At 41.8% G+C, this 14,186-nt stretch overlaps 1 protein-coding gene across 1 annotated transcript in view; it reads right to left on the bottom strand.

The window, feature by feature from the left end:
- Positions 1–14,186, bottom strand: part of LOC115462209 (probable ATP-dependent RNA helicase DDX60) — a 368,606-nt gene that overhangs the window by 299,432 nt on the left and 54,988 nt on the right. The window contains exons 4-5 of the mRNA XM_030192223.1: positions 12,536–12,725; positions 9,104–9,445 (exon numbers count right to left, since the gene is read on the bottom strand). Of these exons, the coding sequence (XP_030048083.1) occupies positions 9,104–9,445; positions 12,536–12,725 (532 nt within the window). The remainder of the gene's footprint in view (positions 1–9,103; positions 9,446–12,535; positions 12,726–14,186) is intronic.

Below are 14,186 nucleotides of genomic sequence, written 5' to 3'. Positions count from 1 at the left end.
TTTTACCATATTGGCTATTTTTTCTTCCATTTGCATCTTTGCTTTCATGACTGAAAGTAACAGGATAGATCATAAGGAATGCCAAGCCAAATGCAAAGCGGAGATAAGGAGGGCAAAAAAGGACTTTGAGAAGAAATTAGCGTTGGAAGCAAAAATACATAGTAAAAATTTTTTTAGATACATTAAAAGCAGGAAACCGGCCAAAGAGTCGGTTGGGCCGCTGGACGAAAATGGTGTTAAAGGGGCGATCAAGGAGGACAAAGCCGTAGCGGAGAAATTAAATGAATTCTTTGCTTCGGTCTTCACCGAGGAGGATTTGGGGGGGACACCGGTGCCGGAAAGAATATTTGAAGCGGGGGAGTCGGAGAAACTAAACAAATTCTCTGTAACCTTGGAGGATGTAATGGGTCAGTTCAGCAAGCTGAAGAGTAGTAAATCACCGGGACCTGATGGTATTCATCCCAGAGTATTAATAGAACTAAAAAATGAACTTGTGGAGCTACTGTTAGAAATATGCAATCTGTCCCTAAAATCGAGTGTAGTACCGGAAGACTGGAGGGTAGCCAATGTTACTCCGATTTTTAAGAAGGGTTCCAGAGGAGATCCGGGAAATTATAGACCGGTGAGTCTGACGTCAGTGCCGGGCAAGATGGTGGAGGCTATTATTAAGAATAAAATTGCAGAGCATATACAAAAACATGGACTGATGAGACAAAGTCAGCACGGATTTAGTGAAGGGAAGTCTTGCCTCACCAATCTAATGCATTTTTTTGAGGGGGTAAGCAAACATGTGGACAATGGGGAGCCGGTTGATGTATATCTGGATTTTCAGAAGGCGTTTGACAAAGTGCCGCACGAAAGACTCCTGAAGAAATTGCAGAGTCATGGAATCGGAGGTAGGGTATTATTATGGATTAAGAACTGGTTGAAAGATAGGAAGCAGAGAGTAGGATTGCGTGGCCAGTATTCTCAGTGGAGGAGGGTAGTTAGTGGGGTCCCGCAGGGGTCTGTGCTGGGTCCGTTGCTTTTTAATGTATTTATAAATGACCTAGAGATGGGAATAACTAGTGAGGTAATTAAATTCGCCGATGACACAAAATTATTCAGGGTCGTCAAGTCGCAGGAGGAATGTGAACGATTACAGGAGGACCTTGCGAGACTGGGAGAATGGGCGTGCAAGTGGCAGATGAAGTTCAATGTTGACAAGTGCAAAGTGATGCATGTGGGTAAGAGGAACCCGAATTATAGCTACGTCTTGCAAGGTTCCGCGTTAGGAGTTACGGATCAAGAAAGGGATCTGGGTGTCGTCGTCGATGATACGCTGAAACCTTCTGCTCAGTGTGCTGCTGCGGCTAGGAAAGCGAATAGAATGTTGGGTGTTATTAGGAAGGGTATGGAGTCCAGGTGTGCGGATGTTATAATGCCGTTGTATCGCTCCATGGTGCGACCGCACCTGGAGTATTGTGTTCAGTACTGGTCTCCGTATCTCAAAAAAGATATAGTAGAATTGGAAAAGGTACAGCGAAGGGCGACGAAAATGATAGTGGGGATGGGACGACTTTTCTATGAAGAGAGGCTGAGAAGGCTAGGGCTTTTCAGCTTGGAGAAGAGACGGCTGAGGGGAGATATGATAGAAGTGTATAAAATAATGAGTGGAATGGATCTGGTGGATGTGAAGCGACTGTTCACGCTATCCAAAAATACTAGGACTAGAGGGCATGAGTTGAAGCTACAGTGTGGTAAATTTAAAACGAATCGGAGAAAATTTTTCTTCACCCAACGTGTAATTAGACTCTGGAATTTGTTGCCGGAGAACGTGGTACGGGCGGTTAGCTTGACGGAGTTTAAAAAGGGGTTAGATAGATTCCTAAAGGACAAGTCCATAGACCGCTATTAAATGGACTTGGAAAAATTCCGCATTTTTAGGTATAACTTGTCTGGAATGTTTTTACGTTTGGGGAGCGTGCCAGGTGCCCTTGACCTGGATTGGCCACTGTCGGTGACAGGATGCTGGGCTAGATGGACCTTTGGTCTTTCCCAGTATGGCACTACTTATGTACTTATGTACTTATGTACTTATGACTACTCTACCAGCTTCTCTTAGCTTTTCCAGATATAGCAGCCTGTCTTTCTCTTTCTGAGATCTTTTGTAGTTTATAAAGGCTAACCTCTTTTTCCTTACCTTTTCAGCTATTACTTTTGAGATCTATAGCAGCCTCCTTTTCCTCTTACTTTTATTTATTTTACTTACAAAACATAGTAACATAGTAGATGACGGCAGAAAAAGACCTGCATGGTCCATCCAGTCTGCCCAACAAGATAACTCATATGTGCTACTTTTTGTGTATACCTTATTTTGATTTGTGTCTGTCTTTTTCAGGGCACAGACCGTATAAGTCTGCCCAGCACTAGCCCCGCCTCCCAACCACCAGCCCCTTGATTTGTATGTCTTTTTCAGGGCACAGACCGTATAAGTCTGCCCAACACTAGCCCCGCCTCCCAACCACCAGCCCCGCCTCCCACCACCGGCTCTGCCATCCAATCTCCGCTAAGCTCCTGAGGATCCCTTCCTTCTGAACAGGATTCCTTTATGTTTATCCCACGCATGTTTGAATTCCGTTACTGTTTTCATCTCCACCACCTCCCGCAGGTGGGCATTCCAAACATCCACCACTCTCTCCATGAAAAAATATTTCCTGACATTTTTCTTGAGTCTGCCCCCCCCCCCCTTCAATTTCATTTCATGTCCTCTAGTTCTACCGCCTTCCCATCTCCAGAAAACGTTCGTTTGTGGATTAATACCTTTCAAATATTTGAACGTCTGTATCCTATCACCCCTGTTTCTCCTTTCCTCCAGGGTATACATGTTCAGGTCAGCAAGTCTCGCTTCATACGTCTTGTAACGCAAATCCCATACCATTCTCGTAGCTTTTCTTTGCACCGCTTCAATTCTTTTTACATCCTTAGCAAAATGCGGCCTCCAAAACTGAACACAATACTCCAAGTGGGGCCTCACCAACGACTTATACAGGGGCATTAAAACTTCTTTTCTTCTGCTGGTCACACCTCTCTCTATACAGCCTAGCAACCTTCTAGTTACAGCCAACGCCTTGTCACACTGTTTCGTCGCCTTCAGATCCTCAGATACTATCACCCCAAGATCCCTCTCCCCGTCCGTACCTATCAGACTCTCACCGCCTAACACATACATCTCCCGTGGATTTCTACTCCCTAAGTGCATCACTTTGCATTTCTTCGCATTGAATTTTAATTGCCAAACCTTAGACCATTCTGCTAGCTTCCTTAGATCCTTTTTCATGTTTTTCACTCCCTCCTGGGTGTCCACTCTGTTACAGATCTTAGTATCATCCGCAAATAGGCAAACTTTACCTTCTAAACCTTCGACAATGTCACTCACAAATATATTGAACAGAATCAGCCCCAGCACCGATCCCTGAGGCACTCCACTACTCACCTTTCCCTCATCCGAGCGAATTCCATTAACCACCACCCTCTGGCATCTGTTGCCCTTACAATGGCTCATTTCAATTTTGCCCACTGCTTTCCAACTTCTTCCAGATGTTCCCATGCAGACAAGAATTCCTTGAGGTAATCCCACATCTGAACAAAGCTAGTTTTTTTTTTTACGTCTAGAGCCTTCACTTTTGATGGACCCTCTCCACATCTATCTTAGTATTAAACCACACCATCTTCAGATCATTGAATACCAGATGATCATCTACTATAACATCAGAAACACTCTCTCCATTTGTAAGCACTAAATCCAGTACGGTTCCATTACCACCTGCTGGAATAGTTCCCCTCTAGAGAATCCAGGTTCTCTCTGATTCTAAAAGACCCCATAATAGGGATACACCAATCAACATCTGGCATATTAAAATCACCGATCAGTAGTACTTCCTTTTTCACAGCTATATTTTGAATGTCATCAATTAAATTTCTGTCCATTTCTTCTTTCTGTGAAGGAGGTCTGTATATCACACCAATGTAAATACATTCGCCATTCCCTCTTTCCAGATTGACCCACAGTGCCTCTTCCTTACCCTGTAGGTCCTGCAATTGTGTGGCTTTAATATTATCTTTAACATATAATGCCACTCCCCCTACCTTTCTTCCTACCCTATCTTTCCTGATTATAGCCCAGTATAACTATATCCCAGTCAATGTTTCTCAGTGACCCATGTCTCTGTGATCGTCACTAAATCCAAATCAGCTAAAGATAGTTCTCCCCTTCTTTGATAGAAGGATACCATCTCTGCTCAGCAGCCCTTACAAAAGCATAGTTCAGGAAGCCAAAATACTCTTGATGACACCATCTGAGCAGAAGGTTTAATAGCGTTGAATATCGGGCAGAAGTACATAAGTACATAAGTAGTGCCATACTGGGAAAGACCAAAGGTCCATCTAGCCCAGCATCCTGTCACCGACAGTGGCCAATCCAGGTCAAGGGCACCTGGCACGCTCCCTAAACGTAAAACATTCCAGACAAGTTATAACTAAAAATGCGGAATTTTTCCAAGTCCATTAATAGCGGGTCTATGGACGTGTCCCTTTAGGAATCTATCTAACCCCTTTTTAAAACTCCGTCAAGCTAACACGCCCCGTACCACGTTCTCCGGCAACGATTCCGAGTCTAATTACACGTTGGGTGAAGAAAAATTTTCTCCGATTCGTTTTAAATTTACCACACGTAGCTTCAACTCATGCCCTCTAGTCCTAGTATTTTGTGGATAGCGTGAACATCGCTTCACATCCACCCGATCCATCCACTCATTATTTTATACACTTCTATCATATCTCCCCTCAGCCGTCTCTTCTCCAAGCTGAAAAGCCCTAGCCTTCTCAGCCTCTCTTCATAGGAAAAGTCGTCCCATCCCCACTATCATTTTCGTCGCCCTTCGCTGTACCTTTTCCAATTCTACTATATCTTTTTGAGATACGGAGACCAGTATGAACACAATACTCCAGGTGCGGTCGCACCTGGAGCGATACAACGTCATTATAACATCCGCACACCTGACTCCATACCCTTCCTAATAACACCCAACATGCTATTCGCTTGTCCTAGCCGCAGCAGCACACTGAGCAGAAGGTTTCAGCGTATCATCGCGACGACACCCAGATCCCTTTCTTGATCCGTAACTCCTAACGGGAACCTTGCAAGACGTAGCTATAATTCGGGTTCCTCTTACCCACATGCATCCTTTGCACTTGTAACATTGAACTTCATCTGCCACTTGCACGCCCATTCTCCCAGTCTCGCAAGGTCCTCCTGTAATCGTTCACATTCCTCCTGCGACTTGACGACCCTGAATAATTTTGTGTCATCGGCGAATTTAATTACCTCACTAGTTATTCCCATCTCTAGGTCAGTTAATAAATACATTAAAAAGCCACGGACCCAGCACAGACCCCTGCGGGGACCCCACGAACTACCCTCCTCCCTGAGAATACTGGCCACGCAATCCTACTCTCTGCTTCCTATCTTTCACCAGTTCTTATCCATAATAGTAACCCTACCTCCGATTCCATGACTCTGCAATTTCTTCAGGAGTCTTTCGTGCGCACTTTGTCAACGCCTTCTGAAAATCCAGATATACAATATCAACCGGCTCCCCATTGTCCACATGTTTGCTTACCCCCTCAAAAAAATGCATTAGATTGGTGAGGCAAGACTTCCCTTCACTAAATCCGTGCTGACTTTGTCTCATCAGTCCATGTTTTTGTATATGCTCTGCAATTTTATTCTTATAATAGCCTCCACCATCTTGCCCGGCACCGACGTCAGACTCACCGGTCTATAATTTCCCGGATCTCCTCTGGAACCCTTCTTAAAATCGGAGTAACATTGGTTACCCTCCAGTCTTCCGGTATTACACTCGATTTTAGGGACGATTGCATATTTCTAACAGTAGCTCCGCAAGTTCATTTTTTAGTTCTATTAATACTCTGGGATGAATACCATCAGGTCCCGGTGATTTACTACTCTTCAGCTTGCTGAACTGACCCATTACATCCTCCAAGGTTACAGAGAATTTGTTTAGTTTCTCCGACTACCCCCGCTTCAATATTCTTTCCGGCACTGGTGTCCCCCCCAAATCCTCCTCGTGAAACCGAAGCAAAGAATTCATTTAATTTCTCCGCTACGGCTTTGTCCTCCTTGATCGCCCCCTTTAACACCATTTTCGTCCAGCGGCCCAACCGACTCTTTGGCCGGTTTCCTGCTTTTAATGTATCTCTAAAAAAAATTTTTACTATGTTGTTTTGCTTCCAACGGCTAATTTCTTCTCAAGTCCTTTTTGCACCTCCTTATCTCCGCTTTGCATTTGGCTTGGCATTCCTTATATCGTCCTGTTACTTTCAGTTGGTTCTCTTCTCCACTTCGATGAAGGATTGTTTTTTGGCTCTAATGATTTCCTTTATCTTACTGTTTAGCCACGCCGGCTGACGTTTAGTCTTTTTTCCCTTTTTCTAATACGTGGAATATATTTGTCCTGAACCTCCAGGATGGTGTTTTTAAACAGCATCCACGCCTGATGCAAGTTTTTGACTCTGCGAGCTGCTCCTTTCAGTCTTTTTTTCACCATTTTCTCATTTGGGCGTAATCACCTTTTCTATAGTTAAACGCTAGCGTACTTGATTGTCCTAGTTTCACTTCCTTCAATGCCAATATCAAAACCGATCATAATTATGATCACTGTTATCAAGCGGCCCTCTCGTATCGGTACCACCCTGCACTAGAGTCATGAGCACCACTAAGGACTAAGTCTAGTATTTTTCCTTCTCTTGTCGGCTCCTGAACTAGCTGTTCCATGAAGCTGTCCTTGATTTCATCAAGAAATCTTATTCCCTTGCATGTACAGATGTTACATTAACCCAGTCTATATGCGGTAATTGAAATCCCCCATTATTATTGTGTTGCCCAGTTTGTTTGCATCCCTGATTTCCTTTAACATTTCCGCATCCGTCTGTTCGTCCTGGCCAGGCGGACGGTAGTACACTCCTATCACTATCCTTTTCCCCTTTGCACATGGAATTTCAATCCACAGTGATTCCAAGGAGTGTTTTGTTTCCTGCAGAATTGTCAATCTATTTGATTCAAGGCTCTCGTTAATATACAATGCTACCCCTCCACCAAGTCCGATTCACCCTATCACTACGATATAATTTGTACCCCCGGTATGACAAGTGTCCCACTGGTTATCCTCCTTCCACCAGGTCTCAGAGATGCCTATTATCTAATTTTCATTTAGTGCAATATATTCTAACTCCCCTATCTATTTCTTAGGCTCCTGGCATTCGCATATAGACATTTCAAACTATGTTTGGTTGTTCCTAAGTACATCATGCTTAGTACTTGACAGTATTATTGGCAATCGTTGTCTGATTTTTATTGTTATTTTAAAGATACCCATCTACTACAATCTCTTTTGCAACCTCACTATCAGGATACTCTATCTTCCCTGTTATGGTGATATCTTTGAAAGATACCTTATCCCGAACCATGCTCTTTTGAGCGACTGTCGCCTTCCCCCCCATTTCTAGTTTAAAAGCTGCTCTATCTCCTTCTTAAACGCCGATGCCAGCAGCCTGTCCCACTCTGGTTAAGATGGAGCCCATCCTTTCGGAATAGGCTCCCCCTTCCCCAGAATGTTGGTGGTGATTGTACATGCATTTTCCATCTAGTTTAGATTGGTTATTCAGAAGGCCAATTTATCCATTTAGAAGCTGAATATTGGTGCTAAATAGATAAGTTTTGATGCTACCTGTGCCCCATCCCTTCCTTTCAAAGGGACGGAGTGCCACCTCTGCCTCGTCATCATCCTTTCAAATCTACCTCTTCAAAAACTATATGAATAAATATCACTAAAACTCTACAACTGAACACAGAAGCTACCACTACCTTTTCCACTTCAAATCTCTTCAAAAACTCTATGAAAAACCACACAAACTATAGATGCCCTCTCCACATTGCACAACACTATTGTAACTCCACCAAAATGTAAATTGTAAGCCACTTTGAACCAAAACTTGTTTTGGATAATAGTGAGATATAAGAATGCATAAATAAATAACCTGGCCCCTACCTATACAGATAGTATCTGGCGAATTAGTGACTTAAAAAGCCCAATATTATCCATATAAATTTTGGAAATATAGAGATGAGCAAGTTATGTGTTTGCCGTTAACTGGTCAACATATAAGTTGCTTAACTTTTTACCTGATTATTTACAATGATTTGTAATTACTGGAACACCTTCTTTGCTGGGTACTAGAAAACATTACCATGCATGTCAGATACATCGAGGGATACATTTACTAGCAGTATGCTAATGTGGTAAATAATGCACATTATTGGTATTAGCACGTGCTGTTAGTAGATGGACCCCCTCCCCAAATTCAATACTAGCACTCAACTAGTAATGTATTTTCAACATAACAATATCTGACAATTGGCCACAATTTCAAAGTTTTGTATTCTAGAACTTTGCAGAAACTTATAAGGTATTACATGTAGGGCTTAAGTTTTCAAAAGCTAATAGGCTGCTTAAAAGCAGACTGAAAGAAAATGATGTGATCTGTACCCCTGATACGGGCTGTTGACTCTCTCTTTTTTATGACATGCTCCTGCTGTGTCTTCTGAAGCAACAATATGATAAACCAAATTAATATGATTTATTGACCTTCAATTTTATGAATAAATATCTTCATCTTTGAAGATAATTAAAAAGTAATCCCAAATGAACATGCTAAACAAAATTCTTGAAAATTGAGAACTACTAATCCTTCCCTCCTAAGACATAAACTAATTTTGTCCTTAGACTTTTAGAAAATCTAAGTGGGCTTTTACAAAGGCAGGGTAGTGTTTTTAATGCACACTAAATGCCAGACACGCCCATAGGAATAAATGGGCACCTGTAGCGTTTAGCACACACTTATTTTTAGTGCATGCTAAAAATGCTAGTGTGCCTTTGTAAAAGGGCCCCATAATTTCTGAAAATGCCAGTCTTAGTTCACTTACCATATATGGAGCAAGAAAATTCAATGTTGTAATGCAATGAACATATACTTAACTACTTACCCTCCACACAAAACACTGGTGCTCATATTTACTCTGGATATGGAAGCCATATACTCTAACAGTATCAGATTCTTGTCCTTCAGTGAGTACCACATTTATTTTGTTTGCCAGGGCATGAATCATAAATAACTGTAAAAACTGAGTGTGATAACGATGTATTCCTTCATTAGAAACAAATAGAAAATAAGGGTGTCTTTTCCTCAGGAACTCACGCCAGCTTGGTGATAAAAAGTTAGAAAACTGGGCATGAACTTCAATATCTGTGTTGATATCAAGGTGCATAATTAATGCAGTGCGCAGGGAAAGGATGTCGGGACAATGGAAATAGAGATGTTTTGCATCCTGCAAAAAGAGAAAAATATGATGATAGAATACATGTACTTTGACCTGCATACAGGAAGACAGGAAGCTGACAGTAATTGTCAAAACAAATATATTATTATTATTATTTATTGCATTTGTATCCCACATTATCCCACCTATTTGCAGGCTCAATGTGGCTTACATAGTATGTAAACATTGTCATTACAGGATAGCAGATACATTTAGTATTGTGTAGAAGTTAAGTGAGGGAAGAAAGAAGAAGGAAGGGAGTGGTTAGGGTAACTATAGGAGGGGGGCTTTCTTAACTGAGTGGGTTGGTGAGAGGGACTAGTGTGGCTATTGGTTCTCATTGTAGGCCTTGTTGAAGAGATGAGTCTTCAGAGATTTGCGGAAAACAGTTGTTTCGTCAATTGCTCACAGGTCTGTAGGCAATGCATTCCATAATTGCGTGCTTATGTAGGAGAAGGTGGTGGCGTGCATCTGCTTGTATTTTAGTCCTTTACAGCTGGGGAAGTGTAGGTTGAGAAATTTGCGGGATGATCTTGTGGCGTTTCTTGGAGGTAGGTCCACAAGGTTTATCATGTAGATTGGGGCGTCCGCGTGAATGATTTTGTGTACAATCGTGCAGATCTTGAATGCAATGCGTTCCCTAAGTGGGAGCCAGTGGAGCTTCTCTCTTAAGGGTTTTGCGCTTTCATATTTAGATTTTCCAAATATGAGTCTGGCGGCAGTTTTCTGGGCAGTTTGGAGTTTTTTGATAGTCTGCTCTTTGCAACCCGCGTATAGTGCGTTGCAGTAGTCCAGATGACTTATTACCATTGACTGTATCAGGGTGCGGAAGATGTATCTCGGGAAGAAAGGTTTTACTCTTTTGAGTTTCCACATGGAGTAGAACATCTTTTTTGTTGTGTTTTTCATGTGGGCATCCAGAGTGAGGTTTCGGTCAATGGTGACTCCAAGAATTTTCAAGTTTTGTGAGATAGGAAGAGAACAATATGGTGTGATTATGGTGGAGAAGTGTTTTGTGTTATGTTGTGAGGTGAGTACAAGACATTGTGTTTTTTCTGCGTTAAGTTTTAGTTGGAATGCATCTGCCCAGGTGTGCATTGTTTGGAGGCTTTGGTTGATCTAGTTGGTAATTTCATTTAGATCATGTCTGAATGGGATGTAGATTGTGACGTCATCTGCATATATGTAGGGGTTGAGGTTTTGATTGGCTAGTAGTTTGGCTAAAGTTATCATCATTAGGTTGAATAAGGTTGGCGAGAGGGGGGATCCTTGGGGATCTCCACATTCAGGTAACCATGGGGGTGATCCGTCCGCGTTCGTTGTTACTTGGTATGATCTTGTGGTCATGAATCCTTTGAACCATTTGAGAACTGTGCCTCCTATTCCGAAGTATTCTAGTATATGTAATAGTATTTCATGATTAACCATGTCAAAGGCACTGCACAAGTCAAATTGTAGGAGAAGTATGTTGTTTCCAGTTGCAATTGTTGTTTAAATGAGTTCATTGCGGACACTAGAACAGTTTCAGTGCTGTGATTTGACTGAAATCCTGATTGAGACTCGTGCAGGATTGAGTGTTTATTTAGGTATTCAGTAAGTTGTTTCGTCATTATGCCTTTCATGAGTTTAGTTATAAGTGGAATAGAAGCTACTGGGCGATAGTTGGTTAGGTCCATTGTGCTTTTCTTAGCATCTTTTGGTAGCGGAGTAAGTAAGATATTTCCTTTTTCCGTGGGAAAGAGACCATTTTGAAGTCTGTGGTTTACATGATTCATGAGGTCTTTTTTGAATTGTTTAGAGGCAGATCTTATTAGGCTGTTAGGGCAAATGTCTAATTTGCATTGTGACTTGGCGTATTTACTGAGCCAATGTGAGGTTTCTTCTGACGATATTGTGTTGAAGTTGGTCCATGATCGATCTGCTTGGCATTCTCCAGGTTTTGGGTCTAGACATTCAAGGATGTTTGTGTACTCAGTGGTGTTGGTAGGTATCATGAGTCTGAGCTTTTTAATTTTTTCATTGAAATAGTTCGCAAGGTTGTTTGCGGATGCGGTGTCTGTATTATTAGAAGTAACCGATGTAGTGTTTAGGAGTTTGTTTACAAGTGAGACGAGTTTGTGTGTGTCCTTGTAATTTGGTCCTATTATGGTTTTGTAGTACGCTCTTTTAGTTTGTCTGATAGTGTATTTGTATTTTCTTTGTAATTGTTTCCAGTCTTTGAGTGTGTGTTCGTCTTTTTTTTATTCCATGCTCTTTCTGATCTTCTAACTTGAGTTTTTAGTTCTTTCAATTCTTCATTAAACCATGGTGATGAGTTTTTTCTATGTGAGGTTCTAGTTTGAAGTGGTGCTATGTTGTCTAGTATTGTTCTGCATCTGTTGTCCCATTCTTGGAGAAATTGGGGTGAGTCTGTAGGTGACGTCCATTCGTCGGTATAAAATAGTTGCCAGAATGTTAGTGGGTCTATTTTGCCTCTCGTAGTGTAGGTTTTTTTTCTTTGTTTTTGTTGTGTCTTTTTTGTTCTCCAATGGAGGGAGAGATTTGCTTTGCAGTGGTCGGACCATGGTGTGGCTGTCCATTTTGTATCTGTAAGTGTGAGGTAAGTTTCTGATGCGAGTTTGTGGGTGAAAATATCTAGTGTGTGACCTTTGTTGTGGGTGGGTTGAGTATTTGGCCAGTGGAACTCCTATAGTTGGAGGAAGTCCTTGCATTCACGTGTATTACTTCAGCTAGTATCTTCAAGGTGCAGATTGATGTCTCCTGCTATGAGGAGGTCCTGGCTGGAAACGCAGGTATTCGATATGAAATCCATAAAGTGCATTTGTGAATCTTGCCAGTTGCCTGGGGGTCTGTAAAATAGGATTAGGTTTAGGTGGTCGCGTAGGTTGGGGTGGTTAATTCTAACTGATGCTATTTCAAGTTGGGGAAGCATAGATTCTGCTGTTGTTGTGACTGTGAATTGAATATAAATTAAAAGGTAAAATCCTTTGACTTGTGCTCCCTAAAACATTATCTAATGCCTTGTAAAGTGATACTGTATGTCCCCATGAGCCAAATGTAACAATTCATGAACACAATAGAAATATCTCAAGTTCTTACCTTGAAGAAAATGAGTTCATACTTTGCTCCTTTTTCTGTTAAATCCAACAGCAAACGTTCTATTAAATAAAAGAATTGCAGATTCTGCCCCTCCTTGAGTGTCTGGTCACTTAGACAGGTGAGTAGCAACGAATCCCCATCAATCAGAAAAAATTCAGACTCCACATAGTCATTGAGTAAACTCACAAACCTAACAAAGAATGCAAACGACAAAAAAAAATATTGCACTATAAAATAAAATAAAATGATTGCACTACATGCTATACAACAAATATCTTTTGCCAGAACACTAAACATGCAAAGCCAAGTATAAGGCTGGGTGCAAAATCATCAGAAATCTACTTGCCCTTTCTCTGGGGAGCTGGGAGGGTTCCCCAGCAAATTTTAAAATTTCCTAAGAATACAAAGGAAAACGATCATCAGTGTGAGCATAACCCAATAATAGGTCAATAATGAGCTTCAGCAAACAGCTTTTGTCTTTCAACACAGAGAAAAAAACCTAAAAATTCAGCACCAATATCTGGATAGTGGCCAATGATGAATATTTAGAAAAGGCAGAAGTTGACTCAGCAGTTTTGGAGCTGCTGATATGTCTTCTCTCAGCCTTAAAGGTGATACGACAGACCATGCAGATTTAATCAAATGCTGGCCTGCTGGAAAGTCATAGCACAGACATGGCTCTACCTTTCTCCTTCAGGCCTAGGCAAAAAAGAAGGTGAGATGGATAACCCGCTTCTATAAACCCACAACAGTACACATCAGAAGTCTGGGTGTCACTGCTAGTATCTGTCTGTCTTTCATATTATCTAGCTGAATTTGCTCACCAGTTTAGATATGCATGGCACCAGACTGGAGGGCTCTCACTTCATGTTGGGTCAGGGCCGGGAGGCTAGAGCCAACAGAAAATGTTTATACCTGGGCTCTCCAATTTATATTTTCTGAATCTTCCTTTCAGAATTTAGGGGTCCTTTTACTAAGCCGAGTAAGCATGTACACGCGCCCAATGTGCACCAAAATGGAGTTACCGCCCGACTACCGCATGGGTGTCCGATATGCGAGCGTAACGGACATGTGCCAAGTGGCATCTGGCGCGCGTAGGCCATTACTGCCCGGTTACCACGTGAGTCTTTACCGCTAGGTCAATGGCTGGCGGTAAGGTCTCAGACCCAAAATGGACGCACAGCAATTTTCATTTTGCCGCACATCCATTTTCGGCAAAACTTTTTAAAAGGCCTTTTTTTACAGCCGCGCTTAAAAATGGATCGGCACTCACCCAAAACCTGCACCTAATCTACCTCAAGCCATTTTTCAGCACGCCTTAGTAAAAGGACGCCTTAGTCTCCTCCTTACTTCTGTGCATCTACCAATAGGATACCCCCAATTTCCTTGGACAGGAATTCTGAAATCATCAGAATACACCCCTACTTGGTAACTAGTGATGTCATTATAACTCCAAGCACAACTCTATTTGAGGAGCCTGAGGGATTTTTCTATCACATTGTTTGTATAAAATCCCACAGGTTCCTATACCATGGCAGTAATGAACCTCATTTCTTAGGGTTGTATGAATATACAAGATTTCTATTTAACAGAGACCCATGAAGACATGAATTTACTAAATCAAACAGGCAGTCATGTGCACAGAACATGA

The sequence above is a fragment of the Microcaecilia unicolor genome, chromosome 2 (genome assembly GCF_901765095.1).
Source record: "Microcaecilia unicolor chromosome 2, aMicUni1.1, whole genome shotgun sequence".
NCBI classification, from domain to species: Eukaryota; Metazoa; Chordata; class Amphibia; order Gymnophiona; family Siphonopidae; genus Microcaecilia; species Microcaecilia unicolor.
This window is presented reverse-complemented; position numbering and strand designations above follow the sequence as displayed.